This window comes from Cuculus canorus, chromosome 2 (genome assembly GCF_017976375.1).
Source record: "Cuculus canorus isolate bCucCan1 chromosome 2, bCucCan1.pri, whole genome shotgun sequence".
In the NCBI taxonomy this organism is placed as follows: domain Eukaryota; kingdom Metazoa; phylum Chordata; class Aves; order Cuculiformes; family Cuculidae; genus Cuculus; species Cuculus canorus.
The window spans coordinates 30,746,125-30,759,896 of record NC_071402.1 but is presented as its reverse complement, the minus strand read 5'-3'; the positions used below and the strand labels follow the sequence as shown (position 1 = coordinate 30,759,896).

Below are 13,772 nucleotides of genomic sequence, written 5' to 3'. Positions count from 1 at the left end.
ATGAACAGAAATGATCTATTGCTAAAAGTCTTCAGTCCAGACCGATCACACTCCAGGGCATAAGCTTTTCTTAAACAGACACACAAAAGGAAACTGATGAAAATAAAACTATGAGAGATTACTACTTGTTTTCTTAGTGTGATGTATTATTTCTTTTTCCTACAGCGTTGCACAGCTGATCTAACAGGTCACAATATCCAAGCAAAACTGAGCTTTTGATGTTAATAGAACCCTTTCCAAACTGTGTTACCTGTATCACAAATACATGTCAGGCAATTTTGTAGCAGTATCTGAACTGGAACAAGGCCAGGAGCTACTAGCAAGAACATTCTCAGCTGTAAAATATTTGCAAAGCCTTGACCTGCTGTATTCTCTAAAATGACTACACAGATATAACAACCAAAAGTCTTGATATTAATTTGTATAAATTGTTTGGCTGAAAGTATTGTTTATTATAAAATCACAAAGGTTTACTTCTGACAAATTCCTCTTCTCATTTAAGTAACTTTGCATACATTTTCTTTGCATCCAATAAAAGTCTAACATTTCATTTCACTTTGAAGTTAAGCAGTTCAGCAACTTCTAAACACAAGCCTGTAAAATTAACAATGATTTAAAATGCCAAATGTGTCTTCCAAAGTGGCATTGGCTTTATCTTTTTTTCAAATCCACTTCTTTAACTTTCCCTGTCAAACTATCCTAAGATAACAAGCTTTAGGAGAACAAAAGTCGTACATGCTAAGTAAAGATACGCTAGAGTCTAAACAGCCGAAGTCTGAGCAGTTCTAGCTCTAGGGGCAAGACACTAAAGCTCTGGGAAAGCTTCTGCTTTTGTTCCTAGAGCTGATGATTAGGACAGAGTTTTCACCTCTCCTCAGTTATTTATCTGTCAGCCTAGCTTAATTTGGTTTTGCTTCTCAGTTTTTGAAAACTAAGTGGAATGAGCTTCTATAAACAATCTCGGACACATTCCTGGAATAAGATGAAAGTGAATGTGAAAACTTTTTGAAGTCTTATCAACTGTGACTTGCTGTATTTGTACTGACATTTACAGGCTGCTAGCTCTTAGCAATAACTGGCGATTGATGAAAGCAAGCTTCCTGGTAAAACATTTGAGATCTCCCCAAAGATTTACTTCCTGCATGCCAAGTCTATCTTCTCTCTATCCACAACCAATGTTATTTTAATTATTTTGCCAACTGTTTGGGCAGAAAAATGAATGGCAGGAGGAAGGATATAAGGAGAGAATGAGGATTTTCTGCCCCCAAAAAAACATGACCCTGTTCTATAGCAACGTTTTCCACTGGTTTTGGTAACAACAGCAGAGGGAGCAAGTTCAGTTTGGGGCTCTTCCCTAACTCACTTGTCCCACTATGATGACTGTCCTCTTACTGCATATTTCGTACCACAGCAATCTAAGGTGCAAAGAGAGGTGACTAGAGAACTGCAGAGGGAAAGAATAACAAGGGAAAAGGGGAAACGGTCATCTTGTGCTGGAAAGACAGATGACAAAACACCTTGAAAGACAGGTGAGAAAAAGTGAAGATATGCATGTACTTCCCACTGCCAAGAAACAAAATTTCCAAGACATTCCGCCACTGAAGACCCTTTCCTTCATGGAAACTAGAAGCATTCTCCTTTTTGTGACATCCACATCACACCTAGTAAAATAATTTATCAATACCCAAGTCATGTCAAAACGACAGTAAAGAGTACTGTAAATCAAAAGAAGAACAATTAACAGTGACACATTTACTGAGATGTTTTGGTTGTTTATGCAAATCCTATCAATACATAACAATCCTACAGATATTCTAGATTGTTATAAAGGTAGCCACTTGAAAACAACCACATTACTGTTCTGGCAATGGAGAATACCTTAAAAAACTCCATTTCTCACAGGACTAGCAATATTCCTTAGCTTTATGTACCCTGCCCTCCCCACAGAGTCTCCCCACTTCTATATACGTCCTGCAATGGCAGGACTATGTCCCTGAAATGCATCACACTGGCATTTTTAAACAATGCAGACATTCAGTCTCCCTGTGGCCTCTAGTTGAACTATATTTCATCCTCTCTTACCATATTTCTTCCTATTTTACACAGGAATTAGAAAAGGATAATTTCAAGTTCTCTTTTTATCCCCCACCAAATCACAAGGTAATGCTGAGATTTACAAACACGAGACAGACATTTGTCTGAATTTACTTTTGCTTCAGAAAGCTTTCCTTCTAAATGTTCTTATGCTATTAGAAGGAGAGAAGAAAGCATGGACCTGGGGTATGGACAGTGCTGAATTCCATTCCCAATGAAAGGTGTTGTTATAGATGTAGAAAATATGCTGTAACATGGTACCATCTTTCTTTCCTTCGGAGAACTGATACACTGCAAGTTTACATTTTCATTATTTATTTTTTTTAAGACATATTTTTTCCATAATTTACAGAAAAATAAATTTAAAAAAGTAAGAATTACTGACATTATACAGCCAAATAAAGCAAGAAGTTATTCTAGAAAGTGAATAACCCTTCAGGACACATTTCTTCTGTCAGCCAAGCAATTGAGAAATAGATGGGAATTGTATCTTCACAACTATGGCCAGGCTCTGGCATACCGGTGATTTTAAAAGAAAGCTGGACTTGGTTTGAATACCACAATTCTAAAAATTTGATTTTTTTGCCTGTGACAATTTACTGATTAACTGAAGTATGACTCTGTATCTTCTATAAATAGAATATCATTATCAAGATACTCCAAAATTACATTTCCACCATTGTACAAGGGATATTCTTTATGAGACAGGCATGCTTCCAAAGTCTGCTCAAACGGCAAGGCTTCTCCAGAGGCAGTATGGCATAATCTCAATTTCTGTAAGACAAATAGTTCAGAAATCAACATCAAGATATATCTATCCGAGGTCCAAGAAGCAGGGCAGAGGAGGCACAAAAGGGTGAAAAAAAAACATAATCAAAGCTCAGCAACCTGGAAAATGTTTGTTATTAGTACTGATTTACCTGGGATGTTGATTTGTTGTTGTCATTTTTAAGGCCTGCTAAGGAAGCTGCAAAATCTACTGCTTTGCCAATACTCCACTTTCTGCAAAAGAACATGGGCTTGCATTTCTCTTTGTTCTCCTTTGGTAAAAATACTTGAAAGTAAATTCTTTCTGCCTACAAAAACATAAAAAGTAATTTCAAAAAATTACTCACAACACATAATTCGAGTTATAGACATCTACTAGTTTTTCAGTAAAAAACAAACTTCAACCCAAAAATGACCAACTGAAACTTGTTCTGTTCCATCAGGTCCAAGGCCCCATTTTACTGCAGAATATACAGGACTCAGATCATCAAGTCCACTCCCCTCCAACTGCAGGCACATATATGATGGACAGTAAGCACAGAAAGGTGAAGAAAACATCTTTTGCCAGAGGCTAACAGCTAGACTGCCATATATATACACAGGCATCGAAAAGTGTCTGGCTTGGGTTTACTAGACAATAGTGACTGCTCTGGGGAGAAAAAAGGTGAGTTTAAACAAGCGGTGCTGGCTTTTGGCATGTCTCAAATTGGAACGCAAAGGTGGGTAAAACAGAACAATTCACTGTACTAGAAATGCCTGCTTCACAAACCAACATTCCAGTCATGGCCAGCTAATCCTTTAACCTGTTTTTCCTCCTTTTACCTGCTAAACACTCTTCCAATATCTACTAGACGGAAACATTTGTTTAAGAAATTTCAAGAGGGACAGATTTTGAACAGGATTGGGACAATACCTTTCAGGTTCATTTCTTCTTGACATTCAACAGAAGACATCAAGCAAGCATTACTAGTATATTCATCAGCTAAGACTGCCCTTGCTGGGTCCAAGCCAGACACTATTAAACAAGACAGAAGTCTTCTTTTTAAAGGATTTACTTATGCCTTCCCTAGAAAAATACAGAACTACCCTTTCCCCAGCTGTGTTCATAAAACCGAGTCTGAATTTCAACCCGTGCGCTTTCCTCAAAACTTGAGTGCTCTCCACACATGAGAAAATCTTTGCCATCCAGGAGTACTAAAAAGCAGCGAGGGAAGCAGGACCTGAAACTTGTATCAGTGCTCTGGCATCTTCCTACAGTTGCTCCTCCGGTTCTAAGGATGATGAGACAGTCTCCCACAGCTCACTGGAATTTTACTCCCAGAACAGCTCATTCTACTGCTGCATAACTAACAAGGCGATATGCCTCCTGTAATTTCTGTGTCATATCCCAGAAAATACCCATCAGCCAGGAACACAATAACTAATAAAATTTTGCAGCACGGCCTTCCTGTTTTGAGCTGGTCAGTCTCAAGAGGGGCAACTCCTATTAGGTCTGACACCAAAAAACGCAATCATCTGCAGAAAGCTAATCTGAACAAAGAGGCCAGAGAAAAGATATTTCTCAGATAGCCTGATTTTCCTGATCATAGAATAAGAAAGGTCAGGAAGAACCTCTGGTGTCACATGGTCCTAAATCATGCTCAAAGCAGGGGGAACTTCAAAGCTGGCCCTAACTATAAAGGTAGATCAGGTTGCTCCATGTCAGAATGAATGAAGTTTTGAACATGCTAAAGTGTAGATTCCACAAATCTTCAGAGCAGCTCCTTGCAAAGTCTGATCACCTTCACTGTAATTTTTCTTCCTATTATCTAACTGGAATTTCACATGTTGCAGCTTGTGCCCATTGTACCCTGTCTTTTTGCTGTGAGCCTCCAAGAAAAATGTGTCAATCTTCTCTAGACAGTGATGAGAGAACTAAGTGCCTGAGAAGCACTCCAGAAACTTCACATTCAAAAAATCTGTCATCAAACTGGAATAAGCTGGGGAGAAGGCTGCTAGAAAGAGTCCAGAGACCAGCAATTTAAACAGAAAGAGGTGCTGAAGGTTAACAGGCTTAATTTATCATGTTAAGAATTATTGCTACTGTAGATGATTAAGCAATTAATATCCAAATTAGAAAATGCATAGTAAGATAAATCAGCATACATTAATCTGTGCTGCACTTTTAAAGTTACTGGTTTTGAAATTGGGAAGCAACTTTTAAAATTTTCTTATAGATATTGAGGATGGATTTTTTAAATTATGTTCTGCAATATTTGAAATTAATTACTTTCCCTCCGGCACATTATTATTAAAGTGGTACTATCTGTGAAGAATGCTAGAAGCAGGTCTTTGCATTATGGCTTCTGCCTAAGCAGTGATCTAATTATTAAGTATGACAAAGTATAAAAAAAGAAATTCATAAAAGGACTAAGTAATGGAATAGCTGTAGTTGTTTTAAAAACAATAATTAAATGTACTAAGATAAGGCCTAACAATAAGACTATCACAGAGAATGTTTTCAGTATTATAAAATCAATATAACAATTTAAACTTGGTGCTCCAACATAACAATGTGGTGAAAATTAATTTAAATACAGTTCTTATAAGAGTACAGATGTAAAGTGAAACCCTAGATGAAAGAATCAAGTTGTTTCCAAACCCGGTATAATCCTGATGTGTGGACAAAGACTTGAACACCAGGTTTGACTGGCCACGGTAGTGAAATACAATAAAGGAATCTGAAATCAAAGAAATTAAAGGCTGAAAGAGACAAAGCAACTGTTAAAACCTTCTTCCACCCCAAAGTCAGGAACAATTGACCTCAGGACCCTCATACATCATCCAGAAATGTAATAAATGTCTATTATATCTGAGTAGCAGAAATAAGAATGGAGATCTAGAGAATGCAAAGCTCAGTTCTGTATGAGATAGGTTCAATATTACTGGTACAGAGTTGTGCAAACTGTTTCCTGTCTGTGTCAGAAGCCTCTCAACTACCCAGCATGAAAAGCATCCCTTTGGGATGGGTTTGCCATGTGTGACCAGTAATAATATTGTACCATCAGGAGACTTCTAAATCAAACTGAAAGTGTGCAGTTAAAGTGAAACAAGTGGTGGTGACCCTGCATAAATCAGGGGTACACTGGTGACTTGCTCCATGGCTTGCCTACTGAGAAACTACAATTGCTAGTGAAGGAAGAGCAAAAGAGGGAAAGCTATCCACATCTCTACCTAATCCCATTCCCATAAATGGAAACACTTTTAAACCACAAAAATATCCTGACTTACCTCTTATCACAAAGCTGTATCAGGGAAACTAGACAAGGGGCTCAGACTAGTGGAGGTACAAGTGGCCATACCCTCTGCTACTTGAAAACTAAGTCCCACCCTTTGGGACACAGTGAACAATAAATTAAAGACCGATTTCCTCGTAGATACTGGAGCACAACTATTCATGATTAAAGCAGAATCATGTCCTGGAGCTCTCTCTCTGAAACATCAGAAAATACTTGTAATCAGAGTAAAGGGAGCAGTGGTGCCTTAATGAATTGTTAAGGTAAAATAGGAACTTCCCTTTTGCTTCCTCTGACACACTGAAAATAGCAAACACAACTAGGAAAACTAAATATATTCCGCATGGATATTCTGTGAGCTGGACACGGACAACACTAACTGGGGCTATTGAAACAATTGATGAAGAAACAATGACAGGGCCCCCGCCAGGAGGTCATCTTTTTGGGGACCAAATGGATAAGCATTAATAAATAATTCCCTGGTCCACTTGGCAAATGGATTATGTTGGACCTCTCCCTTGAACACTCGAGAGGTGGCATTATATCCTTACTGGAGCTGCAATAATATCACGCTTAGGTAAAGTTTTTGCTTGCCAGGAAGCTGATGGTCTTACCACCATGACAGGAGTTAATCAGTGGCTTGCTGACACTCCCATGCCCTCTGCTGTGCAGTCTGACAATGGCACTCATTTAAAAAAAAACCTTATCCAGGAATGGTGTCAACATCACGGAGTTGCCTTGGTGTTCCACCTGCCCTACTGACCACAAAGTAATGGTACAGCCAAGATGCACAAGGGTCTACTAAAATGAGGTGTAGGGTAAAGCTTATACACAGGAAAATAGGGTACAGGCTGCTTGATATCTAAATAACTGGCAGAGATGGAACAAGCACGTATTCCTGCTCTCCAATATATAAAAGATCTAAACACCCCACTGTCAGCCTAGGGACAGTAGGGACATAAAACTGGCAAAAGCTCCTTTGCATGGCAGTCCTTGTATGAGCAAGGGTAAGATCTATGCTGATCTGGTTTCACTGAATTGTTCCTTATATTTACCTATTTATGTACATAAATATTTCTGCTATGCCTGAAATTGTCCAAAATGTTACTATAGATCCTGTGAAGAATGTCTGCAATCAGAAATTAGTTCACTTTCACAACTAGCTATTCAAAATCATTGAGCTTTATCTTTGTGGCATTTTCTAGTGCCACAAGGAGGTGTCTATATATAGTAAATCACACAAATAACAAGAGATTTAGAACACTTCCCATTTCCTTTGAGAATTCAATTAATGAAAACAAACATAACTTACCTGAGGCAAGGACTTGTCCCCACATGCATGCATTTTCAGCTTCATTAATGCCACTTTTGCTGCTGTCTCAGTGTTTTTTGCTCCTTTACGTTTTTTTGCTTTTGCCTCCTCGCTTTTTTTAGAATCTGAAAGCAGTATTATTCCTGTTAGTATATAACTCAGACTGTCTCCTGAGGATATCTTGGAATTAGCCTACTGGGCCTCATTATACGTTCAAACTTCCCATTCCTCCCATGTCTCTTTCATGCCCTTCTGAGGCCATGGTATCAGGTATTTTTCTTCAAGAATATTAGCAATTGCTACAGTCCAAACATAACTCCTATACAGTGAAAAGTAGGTGAACACTATCATGAGGTAAACATAGGTTGCAAAAGAGGAATAGATACAAATCCTTAAGTCTCTACAGCCATTTCCATCACAGCATTCATATGGCAACAGTTTCAGGTCCTCCTTTATAAACATAATGCCACTGTCCAGTTAGGCAGTGCTCTTTATTCTCTTTCCTGTCCCAGAGCTTGTCTAAAAGCTGCAAAACATTACTTTGCAGAGTCGCATTTTTTTGCCAGCTTGGTAATCCCAGCAGACTGGCATGTGCATCCAATACAACACAACTGCATCATTTGCACATGAATTAATATGCAAATAATAATGCCTAGGTACAATTTATTATGTTATTGTACTTGTAGAATGATAATAACACAATAACTGAAAGAAATCTGAGCTCTATTTAATCTTTAAAGATTCTTTTTATAGACATATGCTACTGTTGTGTCAGTCTAGATGCACAGTATTACATACTGACATGTAAGTTTAGGACTATTTAAGCAAGGAACCCCATCCTTTCTTTTTATTTGGTCAAACCTGAACCTTCAGGGGAGGTCACAAGTTCAAATGGCCTTCTGAAAAAAAACTGTAGGATATATGTCCCACTATACTTGCCTATAATATCTTTAACTAGCTGCTGGGTGGCAGCCATTCGAGGTTTTGGTGTGTCCAGTTTCTCACATTCATGGTCTGATTGATGGCGGTGTCTGTAAACAACAGTGTAAAACTTTTATTACCTTTTCCATACATGAATTGAGTGAGCATTGATGTCTAATCACTCTGTTCCACTCACCTCAGACAAAAATGTTTTTCACAGTAGGGACATAAAACTGGCAAAAGCTCCTTTGCATTGCAGCCCTTGTATGAACAAGGGTAAGATCTGTGCTGATCTGGTTTCACTGAATTGTTTCTTATATTTACCTATGCAGTAGTACAAAATATTTTGTGTAAGCAAACAGATACTATAGATACAAATCACCACCCCAGCTTTCACAAAAGAATTCTTATAGTTCTTCATTCTATGGGCAAAACTAGTCCAGTGATTTCTCCTACTTTCATCCTGGTTAAGTTTAGCTCAGAGTTAGAAAAAGAACCATCAAATTATTCAAACCCAATTTAATTCTGCAAGCAGAAAAATAATAGATTCATTTGTTTAAGCTTGTCACATTCTCAGTTAAATGATTCATAATTATATACTATGTGTAGATATCTAATGTGAAAATAGACAGTTATGTTGCATGGAATTTTAATATTAAGTTAGTCATACATTATCAGATTACCTCAGAACACCCATGAGCATCCCGGCTCCTGTGCTGAAGGCTTTTTGGAAAAAGAAGAAAATATCACACTGTTATCAACAAAACTGCATGTGAAAACATTTAAGTGTTTAAAGAGTGATCTGACAAGTTTTGTCATGGGAAGGCTTCAATTAAAAGCTGAATCTTTTCCAAAATTCGTTCTAACCTATGCATTTCATATATTTAACGGGTTGATCATATTCTTCCCGAGTATGTAAACCATCTAGCACTCAGAACTTACGCCCTAAGATAGCAAACCATTTCAAGAGAATGAGAACATTAGCATGCTTAAGAATTCAGCTCAAAGCAACTGGAGTTTGTCTGTTCTAAAGGATTTTTAATTACCTTCCAAAACAGCTGAAATCCCTTGAAGCTTCTAACACATTAAAGTGAAATCTCCCCTCAAGTTTACCTGAGCTTATCTCAGCTGTCTTCTGCTAATCTGAAGTGTAAACCAAAGTGCAACCCTGATCTGAACCTTGGAAGAAATTTCATCTTTTTTCCTACAAGAAAAGAAATCCCCCCTCCAAAAAAGAAATCAGTATAAAACAGAGTCTAAGCTAGATGCCTTTCAAATTAATCCACCTGTATTCTAGAGATATTTCCACTGATTTCAAAGTTCCCCAACAGCCGCTAGGGAAAAATGTGTCAAGAGCAATGAAACAAATATTTTTTAACTAAATTAATCTGAAGAGTCACAGAGTGTTTCACACAGCATTTAGGTCTATACAACTGCCACACTGAGCTCTTATATAGGAAAAACAGTTTTATTTCCTTTTGTAACAAGGTCACCCATCTAGCTCGCCTAGGAAACCCAGTAGATATGGTGGGTTTGGATTTCAGCAAAGCTTTTGATATTATCTCTTACAGTATCCTTCTGGATAAAATGTCCAGCACACAGTCCGTAATACACTGGGTGAGCAACTGGCTGACCGGTTGGGCTCTAAGGGTTATAGTAAATGGAGTTACATCAGGCTGGCAGTCAGTCAACAATATTAAACTAGGAGGAACTGTGGACTCCCTTAGGGGCAGAGAGGCCTTACAGAGAGATCCAGATAGACTCCGGATAGAGACTACAGAACAGCCCCATGATAAGAGAACTGGGGATTTGGGTTGATGGAAAGTTGAGTATGAGTCAATAGCGTGCCCTGGCAGCCAAAAGGGTCAACCACATCCTGGGGTACCTCAAGCACAGCATAGCTAGCTAACTGAGAAGTGACTGTCTGACTCTACACTGCACTGGCGTGGCCACACCTTGAGTACTGTGTGCAGTTTTGGGTGCCTTAGTATGACAAGGGCATCAAACTATTAAGAGTGTGTCCAGTGGAGGGTGACCAAGACAGTGAAAGGCTTCAAGGGCAAGAGTTAGGGAGGAATGGCTGAGGTCACTTGGTCTGTTCAGCTTGGAGAAGAGAAGACTCAGGAGAGATGGCCTCATCACAGTCTACACCTTCCTCAAGGTGAGCAGCAGAGGAGGAGCTGCTGATCTCCTCTCTCTGGTGACCAGCAATAGGACACGGGGAAATGGAATAATACTGCATTAGGGGAAGTTCAGATAGGACATTAGGAAAAAGGTTTTTCACTGAGAGGATGGTCAGTCACTGAAACAGGCTCCATAGGGGGTAGTCAGGGCACCAAGCCTGTCACGGTTCAAGAAGCACCTGGGCGACACTCTTAGCCACATGGCTTAGTTTTAGTGCGGAGCAGGGAGGTGGTCTCAATGATCCTTATGGATCCCTTCCACCATAAGATAGTCTACAATTCTATGAACTTACCAAAAGACACCTGAACAGCCATCACATACAAAGGGAAGAAAATCTGAAAGAGAGAGGTTTGTTTTCAGTTAGGCAACACAGTGGTTGTTTTGCTAATAGTTCCTAGCTTAGTTTTTACATGATTAACTTTTGCTTACCTATATCACGGGGTAGGTATCTTTACAACAACATTTAACAACTTCATCTATATACTGCCTAGAAGTGGCTTTTTTAACACACATTGTTAACTCCTCTAGTTAGTATTACTGAAAAACATAGGTGCAGGTAAATCATACTTACATTCCAAAAGTTGGAATTATGCTTTAAATTCAATTTTGTCCAGCATCAAACTTGGAAACTAAAACATTTGGCTAGCCACCAAACTTACCATTATGCTAAATACTGAATTTATTGTAAGACCACTCAGAATACTATACTATGACTTCTGGAACATTGGACAATTTACATTTTTATTACATCGATTGCCAACTGGAGGAAATGCCATCCCTTCCAAAAAGCCAGCATCTCCTGCATTTGACAGTCCTGACAATCTTACTCCTTCTTCTCTATCCTTTATATCATACATACCTTCCTTGTGTAATTTAAATTGCCCAAACTTCTCAAGTCTCTTCACACATCCCTCACCTCCTGCATCAATGCTTACAGATAAAATCACTTCACTGTCTGCTGAATTTGATCACTTCATCAGTGGCAGCAAATGTCCACCTCCAGGCCATTATTCCATTTCTCCATCCTTCAGATTTTGTCTTAATGGACTGCCATGCAACTGGACTACACACTTCAGAGCACAAAGATCTTAGCCACTTCATCTATAAGACTGAGCACTCCCATCAGAGAGCTTTCAGCACAAGTGTTTTTGCTGCCTCTTTCTGAAAGGTTACATTTTCACTATGTTCATTTCCTGAGATCAGTGAAGGCAAGCAAGGCTGAAGAATGGAAAAACAGGGCATTAACAGCAAACACCTACTGGCACAAGTTAAACAACAGGGCTTGATAATGCATTGTGCAGTGCTGCTGTATGTTACGCCAACAAGACCTGGCTCTGGGACTTTGCTGTGGTTTAACCCCAGCCAGCACTAAACATCACACAGCTGCTTGCTCACTCCCACCTTCTCTGGGATGGGGAGGAGAATAGGGGAAGAAAAAAAGAAAAACTCGTGGGTTGAGTTTAATAGGACAGCAAAATGGATACAATAATAGAACATGCAAAACAAGTGACGCACAACACAATTGCTCACCACCCCATGACCGATGCTATCCCATCCCTGAGCAGTAGTCGCTGTCCCATGGCCAACTCCTCCAGTTTATATACTGAGCATGATGTTATACAGCATGGAATACCCCTTTGGTCAGTCAACTGTCCCGGCTGCGTCCTCTCCCTGGTTTCTGTACATCCCCAGCCTCTTTGGTGGCAGGGCAGCAAGAGAAGCTTAAAAGTCCTGACTGCTCAGCAACAACTACAAACACCAGTGTGTTATCCACACTATTTTCATCCCAAATCCAAACCACAACACTACATCAGCTACCAGAAAGAAAATTAACTCTACCTCATACCAAAAATGCCAGCAAATAAAAATCTCTAAGATCTGTTTTGGAGTTTTAGAAAGCAAGCATTCTTTATCAGGCCTAGGAAACATGCGGGAATGACCTCCGTCAATCATGTGCAACGAGACAAAGGCTGGTTTCAGAATATATTTCCCACTTACATGCATATGTATAAATTTTCCCAGAAATCTTATGCATATTCTTTTACTTTCCAAGGCCTAATTTTAACGTTACGAAACTCTGCAACAGTCAAAACTCCTGCTAATTTGGTGCTGGCTCCAGCTCTCTGCTTGACCTTGGGTTTTAAGATACGTAGAAACTCCAAACAGAGGTGATTACAGAAGAGACATCTGTTCAGCACAGATGACACTGAACTAAAGGCAATATCATCTTCAAGGAACAAACGATATCTAGAAAACATCGCTGCAAAGAAAACACACTGTCTGAGGGACATTTTATCTAACTTTCAAAACCCACCACTTAGATGAAACATAAATGAACTTTAGCTTAAATCAAAATATTCCACTTTGAAATACTCAGCATACTGTATCCTACCCCAGCCGACCCAGGACAGACACCTGCCCTTTGCTAAGAATCAGCTGGAGTTCTCTCATCACGCATCTTGTCTTTCTGGCGGTCCCTGTTCACGAGGCGCCACTCGGAGCTGCCGGCCGGCACCGACCCTCGGCTGCCGTAACCAGTGACAGGACCAGGCGGCGCGCGTGGAGAAAAACAAACCACACCCAAAGCAAGGCTGAACCCGCGCCCCGGGGGGCGCCGCCCCCGGCAACCACCTCTCGCCCCGGCCCCGCCCACTTGGCCCCGGGCACCGCCTCTCGCTCCCTCCCCTTTTCCGCTGGGCCCCTCGACGCCCCGTACCGAGCCGGCGGCAGCCCGGCACCCCGCAGTGCTGCCCCAGCTCCAGCTCCGCCATCCCAACGCAGCTCAGGGCTCAGGGCGGGGAGCGGCGCGCACGGGCTGCCGGGATACTGGCGGAGAGGCGGGGCCGCCCGGCCTGAGCCGCTGCCACCGCGGTCACCGTAGAATGATTTGAGTTGGGACAGTAAACATCATCCAGTTCCACCCTCCTGCCGGGGGCAGGGACACCTCCCACTAGATCAGGCTGCTCAAAGTCCCATCCAACCTGGCCTTGAACACCTCCAGGGATGGGGCAGCCACAGCTTCCCTGGGCAACCTGTGCCATAGTGAAGAAGTGTTCTCATAATGAAGAAATTCCTCCTCATGTCTAGTCTAAATCTGCTCCTCTCCAGTTTATACCCATTGCCCCTAGTTCTATCACTCTATGCCTTTGTAAACAGTCCCTGTCCAGCTTTCTTGTAGCCCTTTCAGGTACTGGAAGGTCACTATAAGGTCTCCCTGG

General features: G+C 40.5%; 1 protein-coding gene across 2 annotated transcripts; it reads right to left on the bottom strand.

The window, feature by feature from the left end:
* Positions 1–360: 360 nt before the first annotated feature.
* ZFAND1 (zinc finger AN1-type containing 1) lies at positions 361–13,380 on the bottom strand. 2 transcript variants are annotated; one of them, XM_054060081.1, is made up of 8 exons: positions 13,271–13,380; positions 10,847–10,889; positions 9,054–9,093; positions 8,567–8,694; positions 8,389–8,480; positions 7,450–7,574; positions 3,015–3,170; positions 389–2,868 (listed from the first exon to the last, which is right to left on the bottom strand). In XM_054060081.1, the coding sequence occupies exons 1-8, from the start codon at positions 13,323–13,325 to the stop codon at positions 2,698–2,700; spliced, it is 810 nt and encodes a 269-aa protein (XP_053916056.1). In that variant the 5' UTR covers positions 13,326–13,380; the 3' UTR covers positions 389–2,697. The 2 variants fall into 2 exon arrangements, with proteins under 2 accessions (XP_053916057.1, XP_053916056.1); XM_054060082.1 differs by lacking the exons at positions 8,567–8,694; positions 13,271–13,380 and adding an exon at positions 12,970–13,155 and having other exon boundaries at positions 361–2,868.
* Between the last annotated feature and the right edge of the window lie 392 nt (positions 13,381–13,772).

Coding starts and splice junctions, on each gene's coding strand:
- ZFAND1 (XM_054060081.1), bottom strand. CDS start 13,325: ATGGCGGAGCTGGAGCTGGGGCAGCACTGCGGGGTGCCGGGCTGCCGC. Junction 8,695..9,053: donor ATGCTCATGGGTGTTCTGAG/GTAATCTGATAA, acceptor ACTACTGCATAG/GTAAATATAAGAAACAATTC. Junction 2,869..3,014: donor ACAACAAATCAACATCCCAG/GTAAATCAGTAC, acceptor TTTGTCTTACAG/AAATTGAGATTATGCCATAC.